This window comes from Sus scrofa, chromosome 8 (genome assembly GCF_054392235.1).
Source record: "Sus scrofa isolate SSC_HxYL_T2T_F1_AM1 chromosome 8, Sscrofa_HxYL_maternal_Yorkshire_Landrace_v2.0, whole genome shotgun sequence".
Classification (NCBI taxonomy): domain Eukaryota; kingdom Metazoa; phylum Chordata; class Mammalia; order Artiodactyla; family Suidae; genus Sus; species Sus scrofa.
In genome coordinates, this window is record NC_139390.1 from 141878248 (window position 1) to 141904894 (window position 26647).

General features: G+C 42.2%; 1 protein-coding gene across 50 annotated transcripts in view; it reads left to right on the forward strand.

Annotated features, from left to right (window-relative positions):
• SEC31A (SEC31 homolog A, COPII coat complex component) overlaps positions 1–26647 on the forward strand; it is a 62361-nt gene that overhangs the window by 19546 nt on the left and 16168 nt on the right. For 11 of the 50 annotated variants that reach the window (XM_084973538.1, XM_084973541.1, XM_084973559.1 and 8 more), the window contains exons 7-22: positions 1644–1786; positions 2725–2824; positions 4663–4824; positions 5023–5175; positions 7733–7972; positions 8864–8938; positions 10882–10920; positions 11409–11486; positions 13815–13890; positions 14523–14701; positions 16304–16430; positions 17243–17388; positions 18748–18921; positions 20705–20881; positions 24425–24517; positions 25182–25299. In XM_084973538.1, coding sequence (XP_084829664.1) covers positions 1644–1786; positions 2725–2824; positions 4663–4824; positions 5023–5175; positions 7733–7972; positions 8864–8938; positions 10882–10920; positions 11409–11486; positions 13815–13890; positions 14523–14701; positions 16304–16430; positions 17243–17388; positions 18748–18921; positions 20705–20881; positions 24425–24517; positions 25182–25299 — 2080 coding nt within the window. The remainder of the gene's footprint in view (positions 1–1643; positions 1787–2724; positions 2825–4662; positions 4825–5022; positions 5176–7732; positions 7973–8863; positions 8939–10881; positions 10921–11408; positions 11487–13814; positions 13891–14522; positions 14702–16303; positions 16431–17242; positions 17389–18747; positions 18922–20704; positions 20882–24424; positions 24518–25181; positions 25300–26647) is intronic. The other 39 variants (XM_013989446.3, XM_021101837.2, XM_084973563.1 and 36 more) reach the window with 5 other exon arrangements.

Sequence of the window (26647 nt, forward strand, 5' to 3'; positions counted from 1 at the left end):
TGGTTGTTTTGCTCTGCTAGCTGTTCCAAGGGATTACAGCAATTTCTTAATTCATCTTTAACTTTCTCTAGAATGTAAACATTTTCCTGTAGTAACTTTGTGACTGGGAACCTGTAGTTTCCAGAATCCTGGGTTCGTCTTTTCGGATTAGGCACTGCCAAGGTGAGCTGATGCTCTTTTCCCACTTGCTCAGTCGACGCTGTTGCGTAGCAGGTTAAATCTTCCACTCCACGCATTCATTACTCTTATGTCATGGTGTGCTATAATGTAATTTAGGCACCATTTAGGCCTTGTTTTGTCAAACTCGTTTTTAATTACGTTGCTTGTTGGACATTAAAAGAAAGTGAGTTTGGAGTTCCTGTCGTGGCTCAGTGGTTAACGAACCCAACTAGCATCCATGAGGATACTCGTCGATCACTGGCCTCGCTCAGTGGGTTAAGGGTCTGGCGTTGCCATGAGCTGTGGTGTGGGTTGCAGACACGGCTCGGATCCCGCGTTGCTGTGGCTGTGGTGTGGGGTGGCAGCTATAGCTCTGGTTCAACCCCTAGCCCTATGCTGTGGGTGCGGCCCTAAAAAGCCAAAAAAAAAAAAAGAGCTTGCCTAAATCGGAGAATATGTAATTTTAAAATAATAATAACAAAAAACGATTTAGAAGAATAATTCTTCAGGAAATTGTCTTCAGTGAGTCTGGAGTTTTAAAAGAGCTTTCAGTGGAATAGAGTATACCGTAAGCATTTCAGTCACCTTTTGGAATACTCAGGATCTGAACTTCCAGATATTTCTCAATAGTAGTGTTAATTTATCCCATGTGAAAATTTAAATAGTAGTTTTGTTGCTTTAGACACTTCATTTTGATTTTTCTGATAAAATAGAGGAAAGGTATGAATTTTTAAAAAATTTTGTTGAAGTTATGTCTTTTTTGTCATTAGAACCTTTTATCTCCTTATTTTCACTTTTCTGAAAATATCTATTTTAAATGTATATAGACCTTTTCCCTGGTACAGTTTTGACAAGGAAACTCATCTTTTGATCCAGAATGATTTTATGTATTAAGGGTATGGATGAATTGAAAACATTTACGCTTTTTAATATTTGTTTGCTTATTTATTTGCCTTTTTTTTTAGGGCCGCACCCAAGACCTGCAGCATATGGAGGTTCCCAGGCTAGGGATCTAATCGGAGCTACAGCTGCCTGCCTACGCCACAGCCACAGCAACACCAGATCGGAGCTGTTCCTGTGACCTATGCCACAGCTCACGGCAACGCCGGATCCTTAACCCACTGAGCGTGAGGCCAGGGATTGAACTCGCAACCTCATGGTTCCTAGTCAGATTCATTTCTGCTGCGCCACAACGGGAACCCCCACTTTTATATTTTTAAGACTACTATGTAAATCAACTATATTTTAGTAAAAAATTTTTTAAAAAACACTACTCTTTAAGAGCGTTTCATAGAATTTGTTTTATGAGTTTTTAAATAAACTGAATTTTATCATAAACATACATTAAAATAATGAATATAATATTTTTTTAATAAGCTTGAGTTGTTGTTTTCCACTGTTTCAACAAAAGCATATTCCTCATGTTCATTTTGGCTTTTCACAAAGTGGTATGATTAATAAAATGTGGGCGTGACTGTCTGCAGATGCATTGCTCCGGGTTGGCGTGGCATCCTGACGTTGCTACTCAGATGGTCCTTGCCTCCGAGGATGATAGGTTGCCAGTGGTCCAGATGTGGGATCTTCGCTTTGCCTCCTCTCCACTCCGAGTCCTGGAAAACCATGCCAGGTATCATGCTGCTTTGCTAAGGAACTTGATTTATTTTTAAAAATGTATTTACTTACCACTTTGAATTATCATATATTTTTTTTAAATTAAGGTATCTACTTTGTCTTGTAAAGGTGTAAATGGTTTGTTTTTATCTTAAACAATATTCATCTGATTTTCTGTACCGAAAAATGGTACCCAGATCATATCACAGTATGAAAATGTGTTATGGATTTTCCACTGCTTGTTTTCAAGTAATAGTTGATAGATCATTCAAGCTTGCTCTGTGGCTCAGTGGAAACGAATCTGACTAGCAACCATGAGGACACAGATTCTATCCCTGACCTTTTTTCTTTTTGCCTTTTAGGGCCACACCTTTGGCACACAGAGGTTCCCATGCCAGGGGTCAAATCACAGCTACAGCTGCCAGCCTACACCACAACCCCAGCAACACAGGATCCGAGCTGCGTCTGTGACCTACACCATAGCGCACGGCAGGGCCAGCTCCTTAACCCACTGAGTGAGGCCAGGGATTGAACCTGTAACCTCATGGTTCCCAGTCACATTTATTTCTACTGCGCCATGGCGGGAACTCCAGTGTAACGATATATTTCATACAAATTTATGTACGTAGTTAACCCTTTTCATTGGTGAATGTTGTGTAGCTTTCTACAACGTAATTTTTAACTACACTTTTCCCATCAGAAGATGATCTGTCATACATTATGTGGTCTGTGTTGTTGGGCATTTGTTTTCATTTTTTACTGTCCTATACTACATTGTCTATCGAGTATCTTTGTAATGTCAGAGTATACATATTCCTAAATTGCTTCTCAGAAAGATTATATGAAATTATACTTCTGTTACCAGTGAGTGTCTCCAAAGCCTAGACAAATAATTTGGAGATTTGGTTTTCTCAAGATGAAAAACTTCTTCATCTCTTTGTGTTTTTTTAATAGGGGTATTTTGGCGATTGCTTGGAGCATGGCAGATCCTGAATTGTTGCTGACCTGTGGAAAAGATGCTAAGATTCTCTGTTCCAATCCAAACACAGGAGAGGTATGGGGAGGAAATGTTTCTCAGACTTCCAGCTGCCGTAGTACTGTGTCTCTAGCTGAATAAGGACATTCCCGGAGGAGTTCTCCGGGCCTGTGCGTGGAATGGGGTCTTTGGTGGAGCTGTGCGGGAAGGGTTAGTCCAGCAGAGGTTTTCCTGTGCACGTTATCTGAGCTCAGCTGTTTCATCTGGGAGCATCGGCCGCCGAAATAGTATATCCAAACCTAGTAATCACCTCTCACCCCCGGTTTCCAATAACAGATGTTTAGACTCAGAAATACTTGGTTTGATGTACCTAGTGTGAGTTTTGGAAACCAGGGTCTTCGGAGTAGGCGTGTTCAAGATTTGAATCTTTTTTCTGCTTTACCTTTCCTGAAGTTCCTTTTTAATTTCTGGAAATCAGTGGATATAGGTTTTTAATCTCTCTTCTGAACTGTACAGCAAGAACAAAGTACTTTATAATGAAATATTTGTTATATGGTCTACCTGTGGGAATTTAGATGGGGAAAGTTTACCTTACTAAATCTAAATGTTATATATATTTTATTTGCTTTGGGTTGTAGGCTGAAAATTTCTTTTAACTACTCTTTTTGTTCTTCTTCGTATTTGAATGGTTTCCCTCTCATTGTCGGACAAGAGACCATAAACTTTTTGTTTTTGTGTTTTTGGTTTTTTTGCTGTGCACCCAGCATGTGGCAGTTCATGGGCTAGGGATTGAACTACACCACAACAGCAATCCCATCCACTGCAGTGATGCCAGATCCTTTACCCCCTGCGTCACAAGAGAATACCAGGAGACCACACATTTTAATTACAGCTTTTAAACTTTTTTTGCAAGTGCTTTCCTAGTTGCTCTAATGCTATGATAGTAAAAATAAGAGTATCTATAATATTAAAATTGAAATAAGCTCTTTTGTGTGCTTTTTTTTTTTTTTTTTTTTTTTTTTGAGGGGGGCTCTTTTTAGGGCCGCACCCTCAGCATATGGAGGTTCCCAGGCTAGGGGTTGAATCGGAGCTATAGCCTCTGACCTACACCCCAGCTCATGGCAACACCAGATCCCCAACCCACTGAGTGAGGCCAGGGATCGAACCTGTGTCCTCATGGATGCCAGTCAGATCCATTTCTGCTGAGCCACAGATGTGTGCTTTCAAGTTTTCACATGCAGTGATGTCTGTAAATATATAAAAAAAAATTAATGTTAGGGGAGATGAGAAAAAATAATGTTTTGGCTCATTTGATTTATAGACCAAATAATAAAAATTTTGTATTTTGTCCTGTGCCTTCCCAAGTGAGTTCAAAGTTCATAGAAATTATAGTTCTAATTTTTTCAGTGATGTAATTGATTAAATGATATTTTGCTTATGCTTAGTTGTGTGTGCTTGGACTTCAAAGAAATAAACTTTTAGTGCATGCTGCAACTAAAAAGAAACGTAGATTTTATTCAAATGCAAGTTTGAGATAGGTAGGGGATTCAGATATGGAGAAGCTAATAGTCTTATCAGTCAATTTGAGCATCAGAGACAGTAGGTCGCAAATGTGGCTCAAATCTGTTGTTGGCATGGCTGTGGCGTGAACTGCAGCAGCAGCTCTGATTTGACCCCTAGCAGGTGCAGCTGTAAAAAGAAAAGAAAAATAAAAAACAAAACTATTTCTTTTTATCATAATGTACTTTTCTTGTACTTTAAAGAAATTTTTATAATTATTGCTTTTCCTGGTTAGATATTTTCTAAAAGTAAATATTGAATAAAGTTCTGCTTATTGATCATACTAATTCAAGTGTTTTGGCTATAAAGCGGCTATGCTTTTTTCTGACTTTTTTTTTTTTTTTTTTTTTGTCTAGGTGTTATATGAACTTCCCACCAACACACAGTGGTGCTTTGATATTCAGTGGTGTCCCAGAAATCCTGCTGTTTTATCAGCTGCTTCCTTTGATGGGCGTATCAGTGTTTATTCTATCATGGGAGGGAGCGCAGATGGTTTAAGGCAGAAACAAGTTGACAAGGTAATAGGAATTGTTAAGGTTTTTTATTACAACATCTAAAAAAAAGTCATCTTTGTAATTATTTTTAAAATGACTTTATTGATCAACGATACCAATTAGGTAATTAGATAATTGTGGTTAAAAATGTTCTTGGATCGTACTTGAAAACATGTAATACAGTCTTCTATTACAGGATCTCACTTTGTTTATTTTTTTCAGCTTTCGTCGTCTTTTGGGAATCTGGATCCCTTTGGCACAGGACAGCCCCTTCCCCCGTTACAAATCCCTCAGCAGACTGCTCAGCACAGTGTAGTGTTGCCTCTGAAGAAGCCACCCAAGTGGATCCGGAGGCCTGTCGGCGCCTCCTTTTCAGTAGGTGGATTTGTTTTTATGGCCCCTAAACACTGAGGGCTCACACCGTAGTAAAGGTGTTGCTACGGGATCCTTGGGGTGGAAGAGCACTGAGTTGGAGGTGTGTTTCCGAGTTTTCATCATTCGGAAGGGTTTCTCAGGAACGGTGGAACCTACTCCCTTTTTTCTTTTCTCATGTAAATTGTGACAAAATATACATAACATAAAATTCACCTTTTTAACCATTTTAAAACATACAACTCGGGGGTATTGAATACATTCACCTCATTGTGCAACCTTGGCACCATCCCCACGGCATGTCATTAAACTTGTCGGCATGTCATTAAACTTGTCTGCCTTCGTTCTCTCGCCTTCCTTCAGGCCTTCTTTTTTAGCCTACATTCTAGTTTGTTACAAAGTCCACTCTGACTGCACATCTAAACTATAGCTTCTCATCTAGTAGCTCTTAATGGCAACACTAAAGTGGACATTTTGAGTTTTGTTTTGTTTGTTTGTTTTTTTTCTATTTAACACTTTTAGGAGTCTCCGTTGTGGCTCAGTGGTTAACAAATCTGACTAGGAACCATGAGGTTGCGGGTTCAATCCCTGGCCTCGCTCAGTGGATTAAGGATCCAGCGTTGCCATGAGCTGCGGTGTAGGTTGCAGATCCCATGTGGCTGTGGCTGTGGCTGTGGTGTGGGTTGGCGGCTACAGCTCCGATTCGACCCCTAGCCATGTGCCATGACTGCGGCCCTAGAAAAGACAAAAAGACAAAAATAAAAAATAAAAAAAAATAACACTTTTATGACCTTAAAGATCCCCACATGTATTTTAAGGCTGATATTTTGATTCTCCATCCTTTGTGCTGGTTCCAGACTCACAAGGGGAAGAGAGGAGTGGTGCCGATTGTCTGTATGATGCTCAGTACCAGAGAGCGGACAGTCGGAGGAGCACGTAGGGAACACGCTGTGTCTCAGGCGCTGTTCTGGGCGCTGGAGACACCAGTGAACTCGACCGTCTCTGTCCTCAAGTAGCTTCTGTTGGGGATGGGGAGGCTTTTCTCTACAGTTTGGTTTTCTTTTAAGTCTTATACCTAAATAGTTTCAATATAATAAATGTTTTAATTACTTAGGGAAGGCAGGAATTAACTCAGCGCCTGGTTAGGATTCAATAAGTAAAGTGAAAGTCACACACAATGGCAAAGATTCAAAGGCCAGAGAGCAGGTAGTGAGAAGACCAGGCGAGGGGATGAGCGATGGACTGAATTCGGAGGATGGCCTTACAAGTGACGTGGTCAGAGGTCTGTAACTTAGGAACCCGGGAGTGTGTCGTGAGGTTTGGAGGGAAAGACAAGCAGTAGATGTGCAGTCATACAGCACCTCAGTGTGAAAAGAAGGATTAGACCGAATGATAGCAGAGAAAAGGAAGAAAGGAATCCAGGGAATTTAAGAAGAGAGCGGTACCCAGACCTGAGGAATGTGTGAGAGGCCAGAGGAAGCGTTTGAGCCTCTTGCTGGGCGAAGGATGGCAGCACGTCCGTGGGGCCCCGTGGGGAGAGGGTGACCCACGCAGGTGGCGGAACCCAAGTGCTTAGAGACTGGGCGGAGCAGAGAACAGCTGCTCTGGGAAGGTGACGAAAGCACATAGAGAGGCCGAGGGAGGGAGTTTTATTTTGCAAGCTCTGTTTGCACAGAGTGCTCCCGTCCTGGGCTCCCAGCTCTGGTGATAAGAATGTTTCTTTCCTCCTGGTCCAGGGAGAGCAGCTCTCACGTGGGAGTTTCATCGCCTGCTTTCAGAAATAAGAGAGGACGTCTGAGTGCCTTTCTTGCTTCTGCTCTTTTCCAGTATTCTTTAGCTCAAGATAATCCTTACTCCAAATGGCATATTTTGCTTTTTTGGGTTTTTTGTGTGTGTCTTTTTTTTTTTAGGGCCGTACCCGAGGCATATGGAGGTTCCCAGGCTGGCGGTCTAATTTGAGCTGTTGCTGCCGGCCTATACCACAGCCACAGCAACACCAGATCCGAGCCACATCTGCGACCTACACCACTGCTCACGGCAGTGCTGGATCCTTAACCCACTGGATTGAGGCCAGGGATTGAACCTGCGACCTCCTGGTTCCTAGTTGGATTCGTTTCTGTTGCGCCACGATGGGAACTCCCCAAATGGCATATTTTGAAGTGGCATATTCTGCCAGTTTTTAAAAACTCCGAGCCTAGAATAGAAGGTGAGGCAAATACATGTAGCTAACAGTTGAGAGAGAGAGAGAATATCCTGAGGGCACCTGGGGTGGCAGAGGCGACATTTGCCCGGGCCTCAGAGAGGAGTAGCATCGAGCATGTGGCAGTTAGTAAAGCCAGGTAGGTGGGCGGTTGTAGGCACAGAAATGAGGCCTTTCTCCAGAAGGTGGGCGGCGTGGCGAGGCTGGGTAGTTGCGGAGCAGGGGGAGCGTACCAGCCAGTCGTTCCAGAGCGGGATCCACTTAGGCCACAGTTCTTTCCTCCAGCAGGTGTACAATAAGCATTTTCTCGGGCCACATCCTTGTGGTTCAAACTGATTTCGTCTGTCTGTTCTTCCCCAGTTCGGAGGCAAACTGGTCACCTTTGCGAGTGTCAGGGCGCAGCCTCCGCAGGGGGCTGAGCCGCAGCAGCCGCAGCAGCACCACGTGCTCATCAGTCAGGTGGTGACAGAACAGGAGTTCCTCAAACGGTCCGACCAACTTCAGCAGGTCGTGCAGTCACAGGGCTTCGTCAGCTACTGCCAAAAAAAAATCGATGCGTCTCAGACTGAGTTTGAGAAAAATGTGTGGTCCTTTTTGAAGGTAAGGTTGGAATTAAATCATTTCATTTCATTGTCTATAAATTCAGGCATTCCCATCCTATTCTCAATCTGTCTTTCTGTCAAAGAAACGCTCAGAAGAATGTGATTTTGGAAACCTCATGGTGAAATTAAAGCAGCTTTATAAAGGTTGCATTTATGACAGTGGGGTAACGGATGGAAGTTTCTGGTTAGTCATTTTGCCTCCACTGGGTGTCTATTTCTCAATTCTGAATTTTCCCAAAGAAAGGAGATCTTGAATACAGTAAGGGGAAATGTAATTTTATATTAGTTTTTAGGGAGAGTTTTAGGACACTGAATGTTTCTCATAATGTGAGTTTTGCATTCATATAACATTTGGACATGACTTTGTTTTCACAAAAATTAGTTTAAAAGTGAGCTTTATTCAACCAGGATAATTACTACTAGGCTTACGATTTTTTTTTTTTTTTTTTTTTTTTTTGCTTTTTAGGACCACACCTGCAGCACATGGAGGTTCCCAGGCTAGGGGTCTAGTTGGAGCTACAGCTGCCGGCCTACACCACAGCCACAGCAATGCAAGATCCGAGCCATGTCTGCGACTTACACCACAGCTCATGGCAACACTGGATCCTGAACCCACTGAGCAAGGCCAGGGATCAAACTTACAAACTCATGGTTCCCAGTTGGATTCGTTTCTGCCGTGCCACAACGGGAACTCCACTACTAGGCTTACTATAAAAAAAAAAACTTCTTAAAAAAAGCTATTCTTTGGATTCTTTTGCATTGAGCCTTCTAGTCGATATAATAGACATTAGGTATTTTTAACAAGTCTGTTTGGAATTTGAGCAGTTAATTAAAAATTAAGCCTTTAAATGCAGGTCCTTGTTTCAAGAATACGTCTGTTTTTTTAAAGGTAAATTTTGAGGATGATTCTCGAGGAAAGTACCTCGAGCTTCTAGGATACAGAAAAGAAGACCTGGGAAAGAAGGTAAATTTGGGGGAAGGTTTAAAGACTGTGCTTATACAAGTGAAATATTTATGTAGCATAGTTAGTAAGAATTTGGGCTTGGTTGCCAAAGTTTTGGGTATGTGTTGTCATAGATGGAACTCCTCATTATACCTGGGTTTAAAAGCTGCCAGAACCATCTTTAACTCAAACTTGTTTTAAGACCTGTGTCGGGGAGAATTGGGCCTTGAAAGAAAAGAGGCTCTGAACCTCCAACACTGGACACAGCACTGAGATTTTTAGGAGGATGTGCAACCCGTGGCTCTGGAGGAGAGAGTGAGGGAAACTGTTAGACGTCAACCTGTGTCTACAGCTGAAGGATGCCAGGGAAGAGGGAACCACCGCCAGGCTCTTAGAGTTTCCACCCTGGCTCTTCACGCCTTCAGCCCGCAGTTCCCAAACTGCCCAGCTCACACGTAACTAGTAAATACTCTAGAACAAGGGCAGTCTATCATACCGAACCTGAAGAAACAAAAGCCAAAGTGATTTGCCTAATGCTTTAACTTAAAAAAAAATAAAAGCACTGGGCACTGTAATCTGGTCATTTAGGATGGAGCATGGCAATGTGAGGAAAAGGAAAGTTTATGAGTGTGTGTGACTGGTCACCTTGCTGTATCGTAGAAAATTGACAGAACCCTGTAAACCAGCTCTAACGGACAACAGTAAAAATCATTAAAAAAAAGATTCACTTTTAAAAACAGGCGGTCATATTCCAATTTTAGAATTTTTCTTCTCAAAGAGGGGCTTAATAGTAATACCACAATGTTGACATGAACAGCAATTAAAACACTGACTTTGGACACCCAGAAGGAAATATTTTAGATTCTCTGTGTAATTTGTATTAGCCCCTTGGCATCCTTTGAAAATGACTGACGCTTTCTGTGGCATCGCAGGATTATCACGTGTGTGGAATAGGTCGGATATTTGCCCATGCTGGGCACTGCTGAACACATTGAAGTGCCCCATTGATGTCATACCTGGCTCACATCTCAAGCCATTGCTTACTGGCTGTGTGTCTTTGCTCACTTCTATAGACTTTTTATATTTAACTTTAAACTTTTTTTTTTTTTTTTTTGCCGTCATGTACAGCGACTTGATATGGGATCTCAGGTCCCAGACCAGGGATTGAACCCAAGCTGCAGAGGCGAAAGTGCCAAGTCCTGACCACTAGACCACCAGGAAACTTCCTAGTCTAAACTTTTATTTTTCTGTCTTTTTAGGGCCGCACCTTCGGCATATGGAGGTTCCCAGGCTAGGGGTCGAATCGGAGCTGTAGCCGCCGGTCTACACCACAGCCACAGCAACAAGGGATCCAAGCCTCGTCTGTGACTTACACCACAGATCACGGCAACGCCGGATCCTTAACCCTCTGAGGAAGGCCAGGGATCGAACCCGCAACCTCATGGTTCCTAGTTGGATTTGTTAACCACTGAGCTGCAGCGGGAACTCCAGAATACTTTTAAAAGTATTTCTTTCCATGGTCCCTGAAGAAATATATTTTTAATTTTAATTTTATTTTATTAAAAAAATTTTTTTTGGCTGCGCCTGCAGTATGTAGAAATTCCCAGGCCAGGGATCAGTCTGGCACCACCACAGCAACTCGAGCCACAGTGGTAACAGTGCAGAAATATTGTTTTAAATTACAGTTATTTAATTTAAAACAAAGAAGAAAACATGCTTGTTTTGAGGTTAGTTTTATGGTTGAATAGCAGAGTAAGATAACATGTGAGCAGTAGGTCAGTGTAATTAAAACTAGCGCCATTAAGAATCAGTCCTGTGCAGACTTAGGCTTTTCTTTAACATGCTTCCCGTGAGCTAAGCTTTTTTTGGATCTTTGCCAATGACAGTGGAGTAAGAGGTGAGCATTTGCTGTACGCCTTGGAATAGAATTCCGTTTAGTAGGGGCGTTGTTGTTTTTATTTCAGATTGCCTTGGCCTTGAACAAAGTGGATGGACCTGATGTGGTAAGAGGGGGCTTTTAAAAATAGCTGCCTTCTAAAATTTTGGTTTAGGTCATAAAGAAGGAAATAGAATCTAAGAAATCTGTCTTATTCCTTTACAGTTTAAAAATCAATGCTGATCGTAGGTATTTTAATGCATGACTCATTCTCATTTTAAAACAGCCTAAGTTATAGCTAGAAGAGCATTCCTTTCTCTTGATACTATTTGAATTCACAAAAGAAGTGAAATGAAATCAGTGACTGCTCAGATACCTTAAGGTTAAAAGAGCTTTGTTGCTGGAGGACATTAGGGAGGAAAGAAAGCTTAGATCTTAGTGACAAGGGCTCTGCTTTTCCTCTAATGATGTTTCTCAAATAAATTTACTTAGTTTCTTCTTCTGATTAAACCAGCTCTGAATGTTGCTGATTGGGTCTTTTGTCTTCCTTGTTCGCTAATAATCTTGTGATGCTCCCTTCTTCAACTTCCGCTGTGATTGTTTTGTGTACCAAAGGCTCTTACAGACTCTGATCAACTAGCACAGAGTGATGGGGAGGAGAGCCCTGCTGCTGGAGAGCAGCTCTTGGGAGAGGTACTTGTTTTTCTCATTTTTCAGTACATTGGGAAAATATGTGGTAATTCGTTTATCTCACATTGAAACATGGAAACTTTTCTTGACTGCTTGTTCCAAAATAAAGCTGGAATATATTGTTTTCTTAGAGATGTGTAGGATAGGAGTCTGTTTACTAGCTTGACAGAAGTATCATCTCTAAAATCTGGTTCTCTGACCCAGCTTCTGGATTATGTGGTTTAAAATTAACAGCTGATGTGAGATTGACTTAATTTGGTCACATGCATATCAGGATGTCAGACTTTTTGGAAAAGATTTTACTCAGAAATTCACATTGCATTGCGTGTAAAGTGAATGTATTTTTTTCATGGCACATCAATATTTAGGGCTCACTCTCAGTGGTATAGACTTCTAAATTAGTCTTGAACTTTGAGTACAAGTAAAGAATATTTCACCAAATAAACTAATTGTCCTGATTCACATCCTGAGTTGTAGTGACAATTTTTATAACTAGTTAAAAAGAGTCCTTGAACACAGCGTTGTATCATTAATTTTTTTTCCTTTTAATTTTCCGGGTTTCTAAAAAAACACTAATAAACAACTCTATAATTTACTTTTGTTGCTTTCTAATTATATTTCATATTGGAAAATTAATCAGGTTCCTGTTTCTCATCTCACACTTGACTTTTTTGTTGGTCTTTGTGTTATGGGGATATCTTAACAGCCTTTTCCTCAGTTATAAAAATAATTCATCAGTAAACTCAGATGATTAGTAAAAACATTTTCTTAGAAGTGGATCTTCTAGCATTTATTTAACCCTAGGATTAAGGATGTGGGTAAAATCTTACTAAAAATTTGAAGTAGTTTTGGAAATAACCGAGATGAAATTGTAGGAGACATTAAAGAACTGTACTTGGATTAACATATAACTGGACTAACTGTATTATCAAATAGAGCACCATGTGGAAATATACTCATGAGTTTATAGGTAAATACATATGTAACAAATTAGTAGCATCAGTGTGTGCTTCCTGAACATGTGAAAAAATTTGTTTAAAGTGGGTCTCTCTTCCCCTTTATCTTGATGATGCTATTATTAGGTAAAATAAAACAGGAGCTTACACATTAAAGATACCCATCACATTAATAAATGGTGCATTTTTTGGCTTTATGTATATTTCAGAAGTCCATGTATAAAAATTAGTTGTTTTTAGAAAGCAAATTTGAAAAATCATTAAAAGAAAGAAAAGGGTTTTTTGGTTAAGTTAGTGTAATCAGATCAGTTTCTGATTTATTCCTCAGTGAATAGCTTATGTTTTTAAATTTTTTTAGTTCAGTATTTAAAGTTTTCAAATACTTCTCTTTCATTGGGGGAAGAATTGAGGCTATAGTTATATTCTCCTGTAATGGTCAGTATTAATTAATTAAGCACTATTAGCAGATGATGCTCTGCTGTACTCTATACTAAAATTATCCAATCAAAAATGCTCTTAACTTTGAATACTAGATACTAACATTCAGATGTGCAGGTAACAGTGAGTACCAGAGATAGATGTGTTATCTCATGTAAGACAGCTGTGATTTTTAAAATTTCTCTGTAATCGCTGATGTATTTTATTTTTTGTGTTATGAATTTTTAATGCATAGAAGAGAAAGCAGGAAATGTATTTGCCAGCAGTATGTCTCCATTATATTTCCTTTCTTCTAAAGAAAGAAAACACTGAATATTTTTTTACCCAGTCTTACAAGTAGACTCAGGAATTTATAGCAGAACTGTATATATTTTTACCACAAACCTTCTGTTCCACATATGACTAATTTAAGAGAACACAAAATCTCTAATTGAATTTGAGTACAAAATAATCTTTGTATTTTGCATTTATATAAGGATGCCAAGTGATTTTTTTTTTTTTCACAACCAAATCAGTTAAAAAGACTACCGTAGCTACACCTGTTGGACAGAAACTTAGATATGTTGAAGCAAGATTGTTTTAAGATCTGAAAATAGTATGTTTAAAAATATATTTTGTGTGTTTCAAGTTACTCTTAGTTGAGGTTATCTAAGAAAACAGATTCTTCAGCTTTAGTATCTTCTGAGGTACCAGTAATGGATATGGACACTTAAGTTTGTTTAACATGATTGCTGATGACTTTGGATTTTATTTATGATTGTATAGTGAGAGTTAATACTTAGGGACATCATAGACATTAGTGTAAACTTGGATCTGAGAACTTTGCTGGAGTAACTTGGCATGTCGTCTGGTTTAGATGAATAATCATATAAACTTGGTTTGGCTGGGAAGTTGCTCCAGTTTCATCCAGCTAAATTGCTGCCCTTTCCATCTCTAGCGCATTAAAGAGGAAAAACAAGAGTCTGAATTTCTGCCGTCAGCTGGAGGAACATTTAACATCTCCGTCAGTGGCGGTAAATATCTATTAATTTTATTTTTTAATTTTTTTATGTGGCTGCACCTGCGGCATATGGAAGCCCCTAGGCCAGGGATGGAATCTGAGCTGCAGCTGCGAACTACGCCAAAGATGTGGAAACACTGGATCTGCTGTGCGGGGCTGGGGATCACGCCTGCACCTCCACTGCAACCCACGCCAAAGAAGTTGGGTTCTTAACGCACTGTGCCACAGCAGGAACTCCTTATTCGTTTCAATTTGTGATTTCCGTAACCTTTTGAAAGTAAATAGTCCCTGTATCTCAGTTAGAAACGTTTTTGTCACAGATGGTGGGGCTGTGAGGGACTCGGTTATCACTTAGTGCATGTAACCAGTACCTTGAAACGGTGGCACAGTCTCACGCCTCTGGGTCAGAAACTGTGCACTGGTCTTCATTACTGTAGTTTCAATGCTCTTTTGCCTGCTTTTATTTACGTGTGTCTCAGTCTGTTTCCATAGGTATCAACAGTTGGTTGGAAATTCACCTGCCAGCGACAGTCAGAAGTCATCACTGTGTTCTCCACTGAGTGTGTGCGAACCTTCATAGCTGCGGTGTTTTGTCTTGTGACCAGAACCTTTATGGGACTTGGGTGTGTTGCTTCTCTGTTGCAGATATCGATGGGTTGATTACTCAGGCTTTGCTGACGGGTGACTTTGAGAGTGCTGTTGACCTCTGTTTACATGATAACCGCATGGCGGATGCCATTATATTGGCCATAGCAGGTGGACAAGAACTCCTGGCTCGAACCCAGAAAAAGTACTTTGCAAAATCCCAAAGCAAAATTACCAGGGTACGTTATTTTAAAAATAAATAAACAGTAACATGTTATAGAAGCAATACGCTCTTGCTATAGATGATTGAAATGCAGAAAGCATTAAAGAACAAAAAAACCCCACCATAATTCAGTGGCCTATAAATAGTTATTGTTGATAGCTTGGCATGATTATCCCAGTTTTTGTTGTTTACATATATAATTTTCTAAGTGAAAAATACTTTTTTTGGGGGGGGCCCCCACACCCACGGCATGTAGATGTTCCTAGGCCAGGGATGGAGCCTGTGCTGTAGTAGTAACCCAAGCTGCTGCAGTGACAGTGCTGGAGCCTTAGCCTGCCGCACAGCACGAGAACCCTGACTTTTCAAATTTTTACCATAGGAAGGATGAAACATAGAAAATGTTAAAGTTTTTAATACCTCCTAAATCTTCCATCAGATTAGTACCTATTCTTTAATACCTCTTCCTATGTATTTGTAGATGTTTTAAAAACAGAATTAGGATTATATACATGTACAAGTATGTGGTTTTGCTTATAGATACTGTCACTTATGTTGTAATCATTTTCCCATATCATTAAAGTCTTACAAAAATATTTAATTGCTCTATAATCATCTACAGTAGGAATATATTATTTTTCTTATTTTAAGATGTTTAGATAATTTCTAACGTTTTCCTAATGCAGTTGACACAGTGGTAAACACCCTTATTGCACCTAAAAATTTGTGCACATTTCTAACTGTTTAATGAGGCTGTTGTGTTAGGAACGGGATTTCTGGTGCGGAGGGTCTGTGCATTTCTAAGCCCCTGCTTGATGACTGCATGCCTTTGCGGCAGCCTCGTCCCGGCATCCGTCCCACCATCCGTCCCACCAGCGTTGGCTGCTCGCAGGCTCCGCAGCCGCGGCCCGGGTCACGGACTCCCGTGTTATGTGCGGGCTGCCTTTCTGTTCCTCTCCCGCACTCGCCATGCCTTTCTCTCTCGGGACTTTGCCCCTGGTGCTCCCTTGGCCAGGAGTGTTTTTTCTTCTTGCTGAAAGTAATTCTGACTTCATATCTCAAATATTTGTGTGCTCAGAAAATTTTTCCTAATCCATCAGACCAAGTCATGTCTTCCTGTTAAATGTTTTGGTAACACCCCATACTTTTCTGTCTCAGTTTTTATTTTGTTTTATTTTTGTCTTTTTAGGGCCGCACCCATGGCATGTGGAGGTTCCCAGGCTAGGGGTCTAATTGGAGCTGTAGCTGCCGGCCTACACCACAGCCACAGCAATGCCAGATCTGAGCCATGTCTGTGGCTCACGGCAACACCGGATCCTTAACCCACTGATCCAGGCCAGGGATCGAGCCTGCACCCTCCTGGTTCCTAGTCGGATTCGTCTCCACTGCACCATGACAGGAACTCCTGTCTCATATAAAATATGTTAGCATAAATTTTTTTTTGAGAAAAAAATAATACTGTCTTTTATGTCGGTTCAGGGATATACTTCACTTTGCTGCTCCTTTATTCTTCTCAAAATACTGTGAATAGTAGTTTTGAAAGTTTCGCTTGATGAGCCAGAGTTGATTTTTGTAAGTTACGCAAAGACTTCTGATTCTCCCTTCGTTTTCCTTTCCCAAGCTAATTACTGCAGTAGTCATGAAGGACTGGAAAGAGATTGTCGAGTCTTGTGACCTTAAAAATTGGAGAGAAGCTTTAGCTGCAGTATTGACTTATGCTAAACCAGATGAATTTTCAGCCCTTTGTGGTAAGAAAATGAGTTTTATATTTATATTACATATCTGACCAAGTATATTGGAAATAAAATTACAGATAGTTTTTTTTTAAAAATATTTGTAAACTCACTAATCACAGATAAGAAAATGAAGTTCTCATTTGAATGCTTTTCTCTGAATTTTTAACACCATTGCTTCTCTACCTACTAGTCATTATTTTTAATAGTATTATTTAAGGATTTTAATTTCAGACAGACCAGACTGAGACTCCTGCTTCTGCCATGTACTAGCTGTATAACCTAGAAAAAATTAATTTCTAAGCCTGAGACTATTCATATGTAAAATAGCATATCATCAGCTCTCACTTCATACATGTTAGCTTCATAAGATTAATAATTACAGCATTTCAGAAGAAATTACCATTAAAGGCCCTAACTAAACTGATAACTAAGGGATGATATTCATTAACCCCAAGAATAGAGGCTTCAGGCTGCTGGTATAAAAGCGAACAACCATTTGCTTCCTTGAAAGTATTATGGAAACAGAAAAATCACGAAGATGGTAACGTCATCGTCGTCAATAATCTAGAGTAGTCCTAGCTCTCATTGCTGGTTATTCCAAATGTGCCGTATTTTATTTCTTCCCCGGCTTTTACCAAAGCACTTGTACTCATTTCACAGGTAAGTATGCGCGGAAGGTTTATGTGACAGGGACTCTGTTTCTGCCTGCTCCTCGCTGGTTAGGAGGTTTGATCCGTTATTCTGAAACCATCGTTGATCTTCTCCTGATCTCATACACAGACTGCCGTGTGCGCCATCTTATTCGTTTTCCTTTTGATCCGTAGATCTGTTGGGAACCAGGCTGGAGAGCGAAGGTGATAGCCTCCTGCAGACGCAGGCGTGTCTCTGCTATATCTGTGCCGGGAACGTGGAGAAACTAGTTGCGTGTTGGACTAAAGCTCAAGACGGAAGCAACCCCTTGTCCCTTCAGGTCGGTATCTGGGAGACAAGAGATGCTTCTTTCCTAGTGTTGTCCTTCAGCCTGCTTATATTCTAGAAGGCGATTTGTTCTGGAAGTTCCTTCCTTTCACCTACTGAACACATCTTAGAAATTGTCTGGCTGGATAATTATGTGTGCTTGTTGCTGTATTTGGAGAGGCAGAGTTTGAGATGATGGGATGGTACAATGAGAATGCAGTTGTTTGTGAGAACACAGTTGAAATGTGCTAGTTTATTGGGGGAGGTAAATGGCAAGAGCATGAAGACAGCCCTGGAGCTTTACCCCTTCTCATGCCTCTTTCTCCGTCCTCCGTGATTGTGTCTGCCGTGGGCAAAGAAACAATATGGGACTTGCCGTGGGGGCTCAGCGGTAACAAGCTAGTATCCATGAGGACGTGGGTTCGATCCCTGGTCTCCCCCAGTGGGTTAAGGGTCTGGCGTTGCCGTGAGCTGTGGTGTGGGTCACAGACGAGGCTTGGATCCCGCGTTGCTGTGGCTCTGGCATGGGCCAGCGGCCCCAGCTTCAATTAGACCCCTAGCGTGGAAACCTCCATATGTTGCAGGTGCAGCCCTAAAAAAAAAATCGAGAAATTTCATTTTAATATTTCTTTTTCTCTCTACGAAGAGATCTTCTCAATAGGGTTGTTGTTTTAAAGATCACTGTTGAAACCAAAAATCTTGTAGGAATCAAGGTTTTCCTTCTAAGAGCTTCTGAGAGAAAACACTTGTTTCACGCTTCCGAGTTGGTGTGTTTATGAAGGGCGGATGGGATACGTTTCTCCTTTATACCTGAAGCACAGCGCCCCGTGGCTGAGAGGATAGGTAGTGAAGAGTAATATGAGAAACTTTGGGTTGAAACACCAAGCCTGTTTGGTATTTATATAACCTAGGAAAAATTGATTTCTAAGCCGTAGACTATTCTAAGCTGAAGGGCTATGAAGTTTTCCTCGGTTATATAGGAAACACCACCATCGTAGTACTGTTTTTTGGTAGTACTATTTTTATAGTATACACCATGTAATGTTTCCTCTTACACCTGCTGGACCCCCGTTTCTGCCTTCAGACATCCGCCCGTCACTCTGGCTTTGGATTTTTGCCTGTTTTAGGTCACAAGACAAGTATCTGGCTATTGACGGATGTTTAGGAGAAGATGCTTTAGCCTTCTTGGTTTTAAGTTTTGCCTAAACGGAGGTCGGCTGTTCAGGACCTTTGGGCGTGGTGATAGGCGGTGCTGCGTGTCCAGTCGGCTTTGGGGATCTCCGTAGCTCCTTCTCTCTCCCTGCTTCCTCTCAGAGCACATCTGGGTATCACTGGCCAGTCGCCTTCACGCTCCTGTCTTTTTCTCATTTAGGATCTGATTGAGAAAGTCGTCATCCTGCGAAGAGCGGTGCAGCTCACCCAAGCCGTGGACACCAATGCTGTAGGAGTCCTTCTGGCCGAGAAGATGAGTCAGTATGCCAGCCTGTTGGCAGCCCAGGGCAGTATTGCTGCGGCCTTGGCTTTCCTTCCTGAGAACACCAACCAGGTAATTCGAACTGACCGTGTCTCTTCTTTTCGTGCCTGAGAGAGGTGGGTTCCGTAGACAGCACTCAGTAGGAAACCCGAACAGACTCGCAGGACGTGTTCAGGGCAGAGAGAACTGCAGGACATTCCCAGTTCCGCGTCCTTATTTGGTGTGCAGTCAATCGGGCTTTTTTGTGATACTCCTGTCAAGTCAGTAAGCGACTGAATGTGTGTTAATGAATAAGACTGCAAAAGTCAGCGTGACAGCAGAGGTAAACGGGGCACTCCACAGTGGCAGAACACAAAGGGGGTTGGTGGGAGCACGGGGAGAGATCCAAACCAGCAACGGGGTCTGGCTGGAAGTCAGGCTGGGGCGTGCGGAGGCCTCCTCAAGTGGGCTCTTTCCGTCTTCATTGTCTATCTGCTGGAGCCTAATTTTGAACTTTATTTCTCTACTTTTCATTCTAAACTTTATTCTGCTTCTGGTCGATTAATCGTCCCCAGTAGTTCATCTGTTCTGGGGAATTATCAGTAAATTTCACTGAGTAAAAATACATCTGTGGCCCAGGCCATGGAGGGAGGTATGACTCTAGCTGGTGTGTATGCTCTTACATCGAGGATCCAGCTCCCACCTTTCTAAAAATAGAAACAAAGTCTTTCCAATGACTTTGGCATAACAGTTTTGTAAGATTTTTTGCTTAATAACGTCTCATTATCATATTGAGGTGTAAGATCCTTAATCTTAAGACTCACTTAAGCTAAGACCTTTAGATCTTCTGGCCTCTATAGAATTAAACTCTGTATTTAATATTGTTTATAATTGCATACATTCTATCCATTATTCTTCATGCTTTTTTCCCAGTTTTTTAAAGAACAGTTCTTATGGGAAAAAAATGATAATTTTAATGTTACTTCCTCCTGTAGGTCTCGGTAGACCCTCAGTATTTTCTGGGGAATATTGCCGAGACTTCATGATATCGTTATGGTAGATAGTTCCCCATAAAGGCAAGTTTAGCTAAGTATGCCTACAGAGTTGACACGACGTCTTTAAACCTTTAATGAATTTATAGAGATGTATAATTTTTTTTTTGTCTTTTGTCATTTTAGGGCCGCACCCACAGCATATGGAGGTTCCCAGGCTAGCGGTCCAATCAGAGCTATAGCTGCCGACCTACCCCACAGCCACAGCAACAGGGATCCGAGCCCCGTCTGTGATCTACACCACAGCTCACGGGCAACGCCGGATCCTTAACCCACTGAGTGAGGCCAGGGATCGAACCCACCCACCTCATGGTTCCTGATGGGATTCCTAGTTAACCACTGCGCCACGACGGGAACTCCCTAAACTAATTTTCATCTTTTTCTTAGATCACCGTCATTCTTCCTTTGCCATCTTTAGCAGTTGATTCTCTTTTGGAGCCTTCTTTCCCTACAAAGAGACAAAATGACATTTTTTTCACCTGCTTTTGTGATTTGTGAGCATGGCTTAACTGAAAGAAAACAGCACAAGAGCAGCGACGATGAGCGGCATTGATCTTGTGCACACGACTGTGTGGTGGGCGTGGTCTGTACGCCTGCCTCAGCTACATCCCAAGGGACGTTGTACGTAGTGGACCTGCGGTGTCCGTCTTGAGTACTAGGAACCGTGATGGCGGACCCTGGAGTACCAAGGGCTGTGGTGTGATACGCAGCACGTGAGCAAAGTCACATGAGGATCAGTCGTACCTTTGAGAAGGTCAGCGTGCTGTCGTATATCGTGAGGTGAACTTTAACAGTGCTTTGCTCTCTTCCACTGCTTCTTACAGCCAAATATCGTGCAGCTTCGTGACCGACTTTGCAGAGCACAGGGAGATCCTGCACCCGGACACCAGGAGTCACCGAAAAGTCCTTATGAGAGGCAGCAGCTGCCCAAGGGCAGGCCTGGACCAGTTGCTGGCCACACACAGATGCCAAGAGTTCCAGCTCAACAATATTATCCCCATGTGAGTGATAGGGTCCAGATGAAAGTAGGAACACTTTTCTATTCAAATACTTTTCTATGCAAATTGGTGGTTTTAGTTTGTTGGGTAAGAGACTTGTGATAAAACTAGACAATATACTGTTTTAATGATTGTAGTTTTTATATTCTTAAAAGTAGCACACTGTGATCTGTTTTTTTAAAAAGCATCTCTTGTGGCACAGTGGGTTAAGGATCTGGCATTGTTGCTGCAACGCCTTGGGTTGCTGCTGTGACATGGGATCAGGAACTTACATGTGCCATGGGGTGCAGCCAAAAAAAAAGTATCCCCTTAGAAGTTCCCTGGTGGCCCAGTGGGTTAAGGATTTGGCACTGTCACTGCTTCGGCTCAGATTCAGTCCCCGACCTGGGAACTTGTGTACGCTGCAGATGCAGCCAAAAAAAAAAAAAAAAAAAAAAAAGTGGGGGGGAATCTGTCAAAGAGATTACAAAGTAGATATAAATGAGTTTAAGCTGTCTAGGGAGATTTCTTATTTCTCCATCTCTCAAGTTATATTACACAGTGTACATCTGTTGTTAAAATTTCTACAGTGATTCATCCAACAAACTGTAGGTAAAATAGTGGAAACAATTTTATGGCTCATTTGGTTTCTTTTTAAAAAGTGCTCAAGTATTTTCTGAATCATTAGTACAGGTTTACTATGCCTTCTGTTTCAGCACAATAAAGAGTATCCAGAATACAAATTTTTTTTTGGACAACTTGGATATTAGAGAAAAGCGAATGATCAAAGCTTTATGAAGTTGTAGGTTATGGGAAATGTGAAGATGATTAAATAATTTTTAATTAATTTATCTATTTATGAAATTTAAATTACCACATGGCAATTGTCTTGTGGCACAGAGGGTTATGGATCCAGTTTGTCACTGCAGAGTTGGGTCACTGTTGTGGCCTGGGTTTGATCCCTGGCCCAGGAACTTCCACAGGCCACAGATGCAGCCAAAAAAAAAAAAAAAAAATTACCAAATGGTTAGGGGCATAAAATGTGGCCTCTTATCATCTTTTACTATTTCATGTAGAAGCTTACATTTCCAGACCAGCAGATAACCTTCCTGAAAACTATCTTTTTGTAAGTAATCAATGGTTTTGACTGATAACAAAGTTAACAGCTACTCTGCCCATTTTAGAATAGAATACATTACTGATAGAATTGACCAGAGAGGGTTGTTCTGTTTTTTTGTTTTGTTTTGGTTTTTTTTTGTCTCTTTGCTATTTCTTTGGGCCACTCCCACGGCATATGGAGGTTCCCAGGCTAGGGGTCGAATCGGAGCTGTAGCCACCAGCCTACGCCAGAGCCACAGCAACGCGGGATCCGAGCCGTGTCTGCAACCTACACCACAGCTCACGGCAACGCCAGGTCCTTAACCCACTGAGCAAGGGCAGGGATCGAACCTGCAACCTCATGGTTCCTAGTCGGATTCGTTAACCACTGCGCCACGACAGGAACTCCTGGTTTTGTTTTTTTTTTTATCTTTTGTCTTTTGGAGGGTCACACCTGTGGCATATGGAGGGTCCCAGGCTGGGGTCTAATTGAAGCTGTAGCCTCTGGCCTACACCACAGCCTCAGCAATGCCAGATCCGAGCCACGTCTGGGACCACAGCTCATGACAACACCAGGATCCTTAACTCACTGAGGCCAGGGATTGAACCCCTAACCTCATGGTTCGTAGTCGGATTTGTTTCCACTGCGCCACGATGAACTCCGACAGAGATGTTTTTACATTTTCGTTTAGCAAAAGTAAACATAAAGCCATGAAAAACTAAAAAAAAAAAAAAAAAGCTCCTTTGTCTATTGTACTTTCGATTGCTACTTAATCAGAATAGATTACAATTGAATATAATTGTAACAAAGTACTCTCTGCTTTGTTTTATTTTTTATTCTTTGGACATATGATGTTAAGTGCCTGTCTTTTTTCTCCCTTTTGAGGGTATGTTGGTATACCAAACTTGCACTTCCCAGCTCTCGTGGCCATTGCGCTGGACTTGGAGAGTCTGTGACATACATAGGCAGGGCAAGGCAGGTGATGGCTGGGAAAACCGAGGTGGTCAGGGGACTAACCAGAGTTTTCAGACAGAGCTGGAGTTTCTCAGCATCTGGGCGAGTTAATGGTTAACGGGACTAGAGCTCCGAGCTCAGCATCTTGAGTCTGACCTCGCTGTCTCGGCCCTGGAGTGAGGCGTCCTCTACGCTGGCAGGAGAGACTTTACGCCTTATGTCCTTGGGTTTATCTGTCTTTCAGGAAAGTGTGAAAACCTTGAAAGAGTTTTTGTTTACTTAGACTTAGCAGTCTCATACTTTTAAGAAAAGGAAATAAAATTCAGTCATAGATGAAGCTGTGATTTTCTTTTTTCTTTTTTTCTTGTCTTTTTTCAGGGCCACTCCTGCGGCATATGGAGGTTCCCAGGCTAGGGGTCGAATTGGAGCTGTAGCCGCCGGCCTACACCACAGCCACAGCAACGCGGGATCCGAGCCGCATCTGTGACCTACACCACAGCTCACGGCAACGCCAGATCCTTAACCCACTGAGCAAGGCCAGGGATTGAACCTGCGACCTCATGGTTCCTAGTCGGATTTGTTTCCGCTGCGCCACGACGGGAACTCCCTGCAGTGATTTTCTTGATTGAAGCTGATGATGTGCTGAATGAGACGGTGGCTTGTGGTTTTCAAGGTATGTTCACAATCAGGAGTAAAAAGACAAAAAGGAGGCCACAGCAGTAGGAGTTCCACGTGTACTGTGACCGCCACATCTTTGCCATTAATTGTTCCTCTGTTGAAGTTTCTACAGATACTTACTTGACAAAAAGTATTTTGATGGCTTCAGAAATTTTTTGGAAAACTTCTGGACTCTGCCAGGGCAAGCAACCTAGTGTAGTGTAGCAAGCACTGGCTAGGACGCAGCCCTAGCTCCGTCGCCAGCGGGTCGGGTGGCCCCAACAGCCCCTGTGTTTCTCCGGGCCTTGGTTTTCTCAGTGGTAAAGGGTGAGGATTAGACTGGATGATCTTTCAAATGCTCTGATTCTAAGCCTCAAATGGGACCAACATGATTTTTGTGGCTCTGGTGAAATCCAGAAAAGGGAGTTTATCGCAATAAGTGTACTGATTTAATAGCATGAAAACAATTAATGCTTCACAATCACTTTTTTACTTTATTACCCCCCCCTTTTTTTTCTGGAATGTCTCCTTTCCTTCCCTCCTTAGAGAACCTGCCTTTTCCCACTTATTCTTGACACACGAATGGCATTGTTCTTTGTGCTTTGATTTAGTTTTCATATCGATTTTGCTGCTGCCTCCCTCCCCCTGTTTTGTGGTGAATGTGTGTTTTTCTCTTGGAATCCCAGCTACCTTGAAAGCAGTTGCCTGACTAATGAATGCTCTCTCGGTGCTCTTAGTTTTTGCTTTGCATCTGACTATTAACGCCTTTAAGGTTTTTTGTGTTTTTTTTTTTTTCTTCCTCTTTTAACATTTTTATATTTTATTTTCTGTGATTGGTATTTCTTTGTTCAATTCAGGTTAGAATTGCCCCCACTGTCACTACCTGGAGTAACAAAACTCCTACCGCCCTTCCCAGCCATCCACCTGCAGCCTCTCCCTCTGACACACAGGTATATCCTTCATTATTCGTCTTTGAGCAGAATTCTGCTCACCTAAATGTGTAGAGCTCTGTATTCTCTGCCCACCTCCCTGAGGTTCCTCCTCCCATCTCTCTCTCTGCTTATTGCATATTAAAGCTTTCAGGATGCAAGAAGCAGTTTTTTAGCACAATTAATTTATTTTCTTGTCCCTTTCCTCCTCTTTTGCAGTTCTAAGTTAACATGAACTAGAAAAACATCAGCCAGGGTTCTGTTGATGTTTTAAATCTGATTTCACAGAAAATTTTTCTTTTTTCTTTCTTTCTTTTTTTTTAAGCATTGCAGAGAAGAAAAAATCCCTTGTGGCATTTATATGTATATTTCCGAAGCATTAGTTGCGGGTAGAATTTAGTAGAGATGGAAAATCTTGGGCTTGTAACTCTCATAGACACTCTTTTATGCGGCTGTTAGCATCTCTTGCCGTTCAGGGCAGTGACTGGCTTGGACCTGTCTCATCTTTAAATCACACAGAATGTGTTGCTCCGAAAATGCGTTCTAAGGGTGACAGAATGCACACAATGCAGTGTTTTTCACACAAGGGTTTCTTCTTGCATTTCGCTTGAAGACTGTAAACCCATCTGGAAAGAGTCTTGGTTTCAGATGCCGTCCTCCTTTTTACCATGTTCTCGTTTCCTAGGGAGAAAATCCTCCTCCTCCGGCCTTCGTAATGCATGGAAGCGGTCATCCAAACGCTGGCGCGCCCACGCCCCTGGGTCACGTGCACACGCAGGTACCACCTTATCCACAGCCGCAGCGTAAGTAGCGGGCCCTCAAGTGCTGGCACAGCCCCGGGTCTTACCCACGTAGGGACTGTTTCCTCTGACGCTCCAAAGCCGGGATGGCTTCAGCCGTAGCAAGTTTAGGGAGAACCACTCTGTGTAGGACTCGAGTCCCTGCTGCGGAGAAACATGCTTTTCCCGGGGGTCGAGGGGGGGGGTGCAGCCTGCGAGGAAACGGCTCCCGTGTCGGTGCATCCAGAGCAGGTGGCCCCGCTCCTGGGCCTTCCCTGAGGCCTGTTAAAGAGGCACGTGTCCCATGGTCTTGGTAGAGAAAAATGGAATTGAAGAAATTATTTAATACATGTTCTTTTCCTTCAGGCAAGATGACACTAACCATCTTTGGAAAAAAACAGTTCCAAGGGACATTTGTTGTCTTTATGATTTTTTTTTCCTTAAGAAATCGATGACTTTTTAGAGTCGCTTTAGGTTCACAGCAAAAGGGAGTGGGAAGTACAGAGAGTTTGCGTTTGCCTCCCGGCTCCATGCGCAGCCTCCCCAGCACGGGCGTCCTGCCCCCAGGGATCCGCCTGTCAGAGGCGGCGCCCCACCGACACGTCTTTGCATCAGCCAAAGCCGTCTACTTTCGGGTTCCCTCCTGGTGTTGCGGTCTATGATTTTTGACAAGTGTATAATGATGCTTCCTCTGTTGGCTTTCACTTTTTTTAGAAAATATTTATACGTGGAAAGTAAAACATCACTACTATGGTAAAATTTTCAATGGGCAAAAATAAAACTCTCAGAGGGGAAAATTATATGACTGAACAACCATTGCAAAGACAAGAGGATGTCTTCTCTTGAGACAAGAGAAGAGAAGGGCTGTCCTCAGAGTGGAATGAGTGCATTCCCTCTCTGCCTCTGCTCACACAAGAGGACCTGGTATCTGGGTTCAGGTCTTTGCACTAAAACATGATTTGGCGGCCTGATACCTGCCTAACCAGCTTTGTTTCCCGTGAGAAATAGAGTAATTGTCTTGTCAGAGATCATCAGAAGTTGCCCGTTAATCTGGAACCGTGCTCAAAGCGAGTAACAGATGCTTTAACAGGCATTGGAGAAGCGGGCTGATTGGTACGAGTGCTCTCCGGCGGCTGTGGTGGAGGAGGTCTGGAGCTGCCGCTAGGCTCCCTGCTCTCTGCCTGAAAAGGGGAGTGCCTTGGATGTGTAATTCTTGTGTGGTTCCATGGGCGGCTCGTAGGTATCACTGCAGTCTCTTCACATCAACAGGAAGGCTCAGAAAAGGGTCAGTCTTACAGTTCTTGGGTCTGATGACCCAAAGGTGTTCATAGCCAGCAGCAGTCTGGAGATGGCAGGGTTCAGATACTCAGCC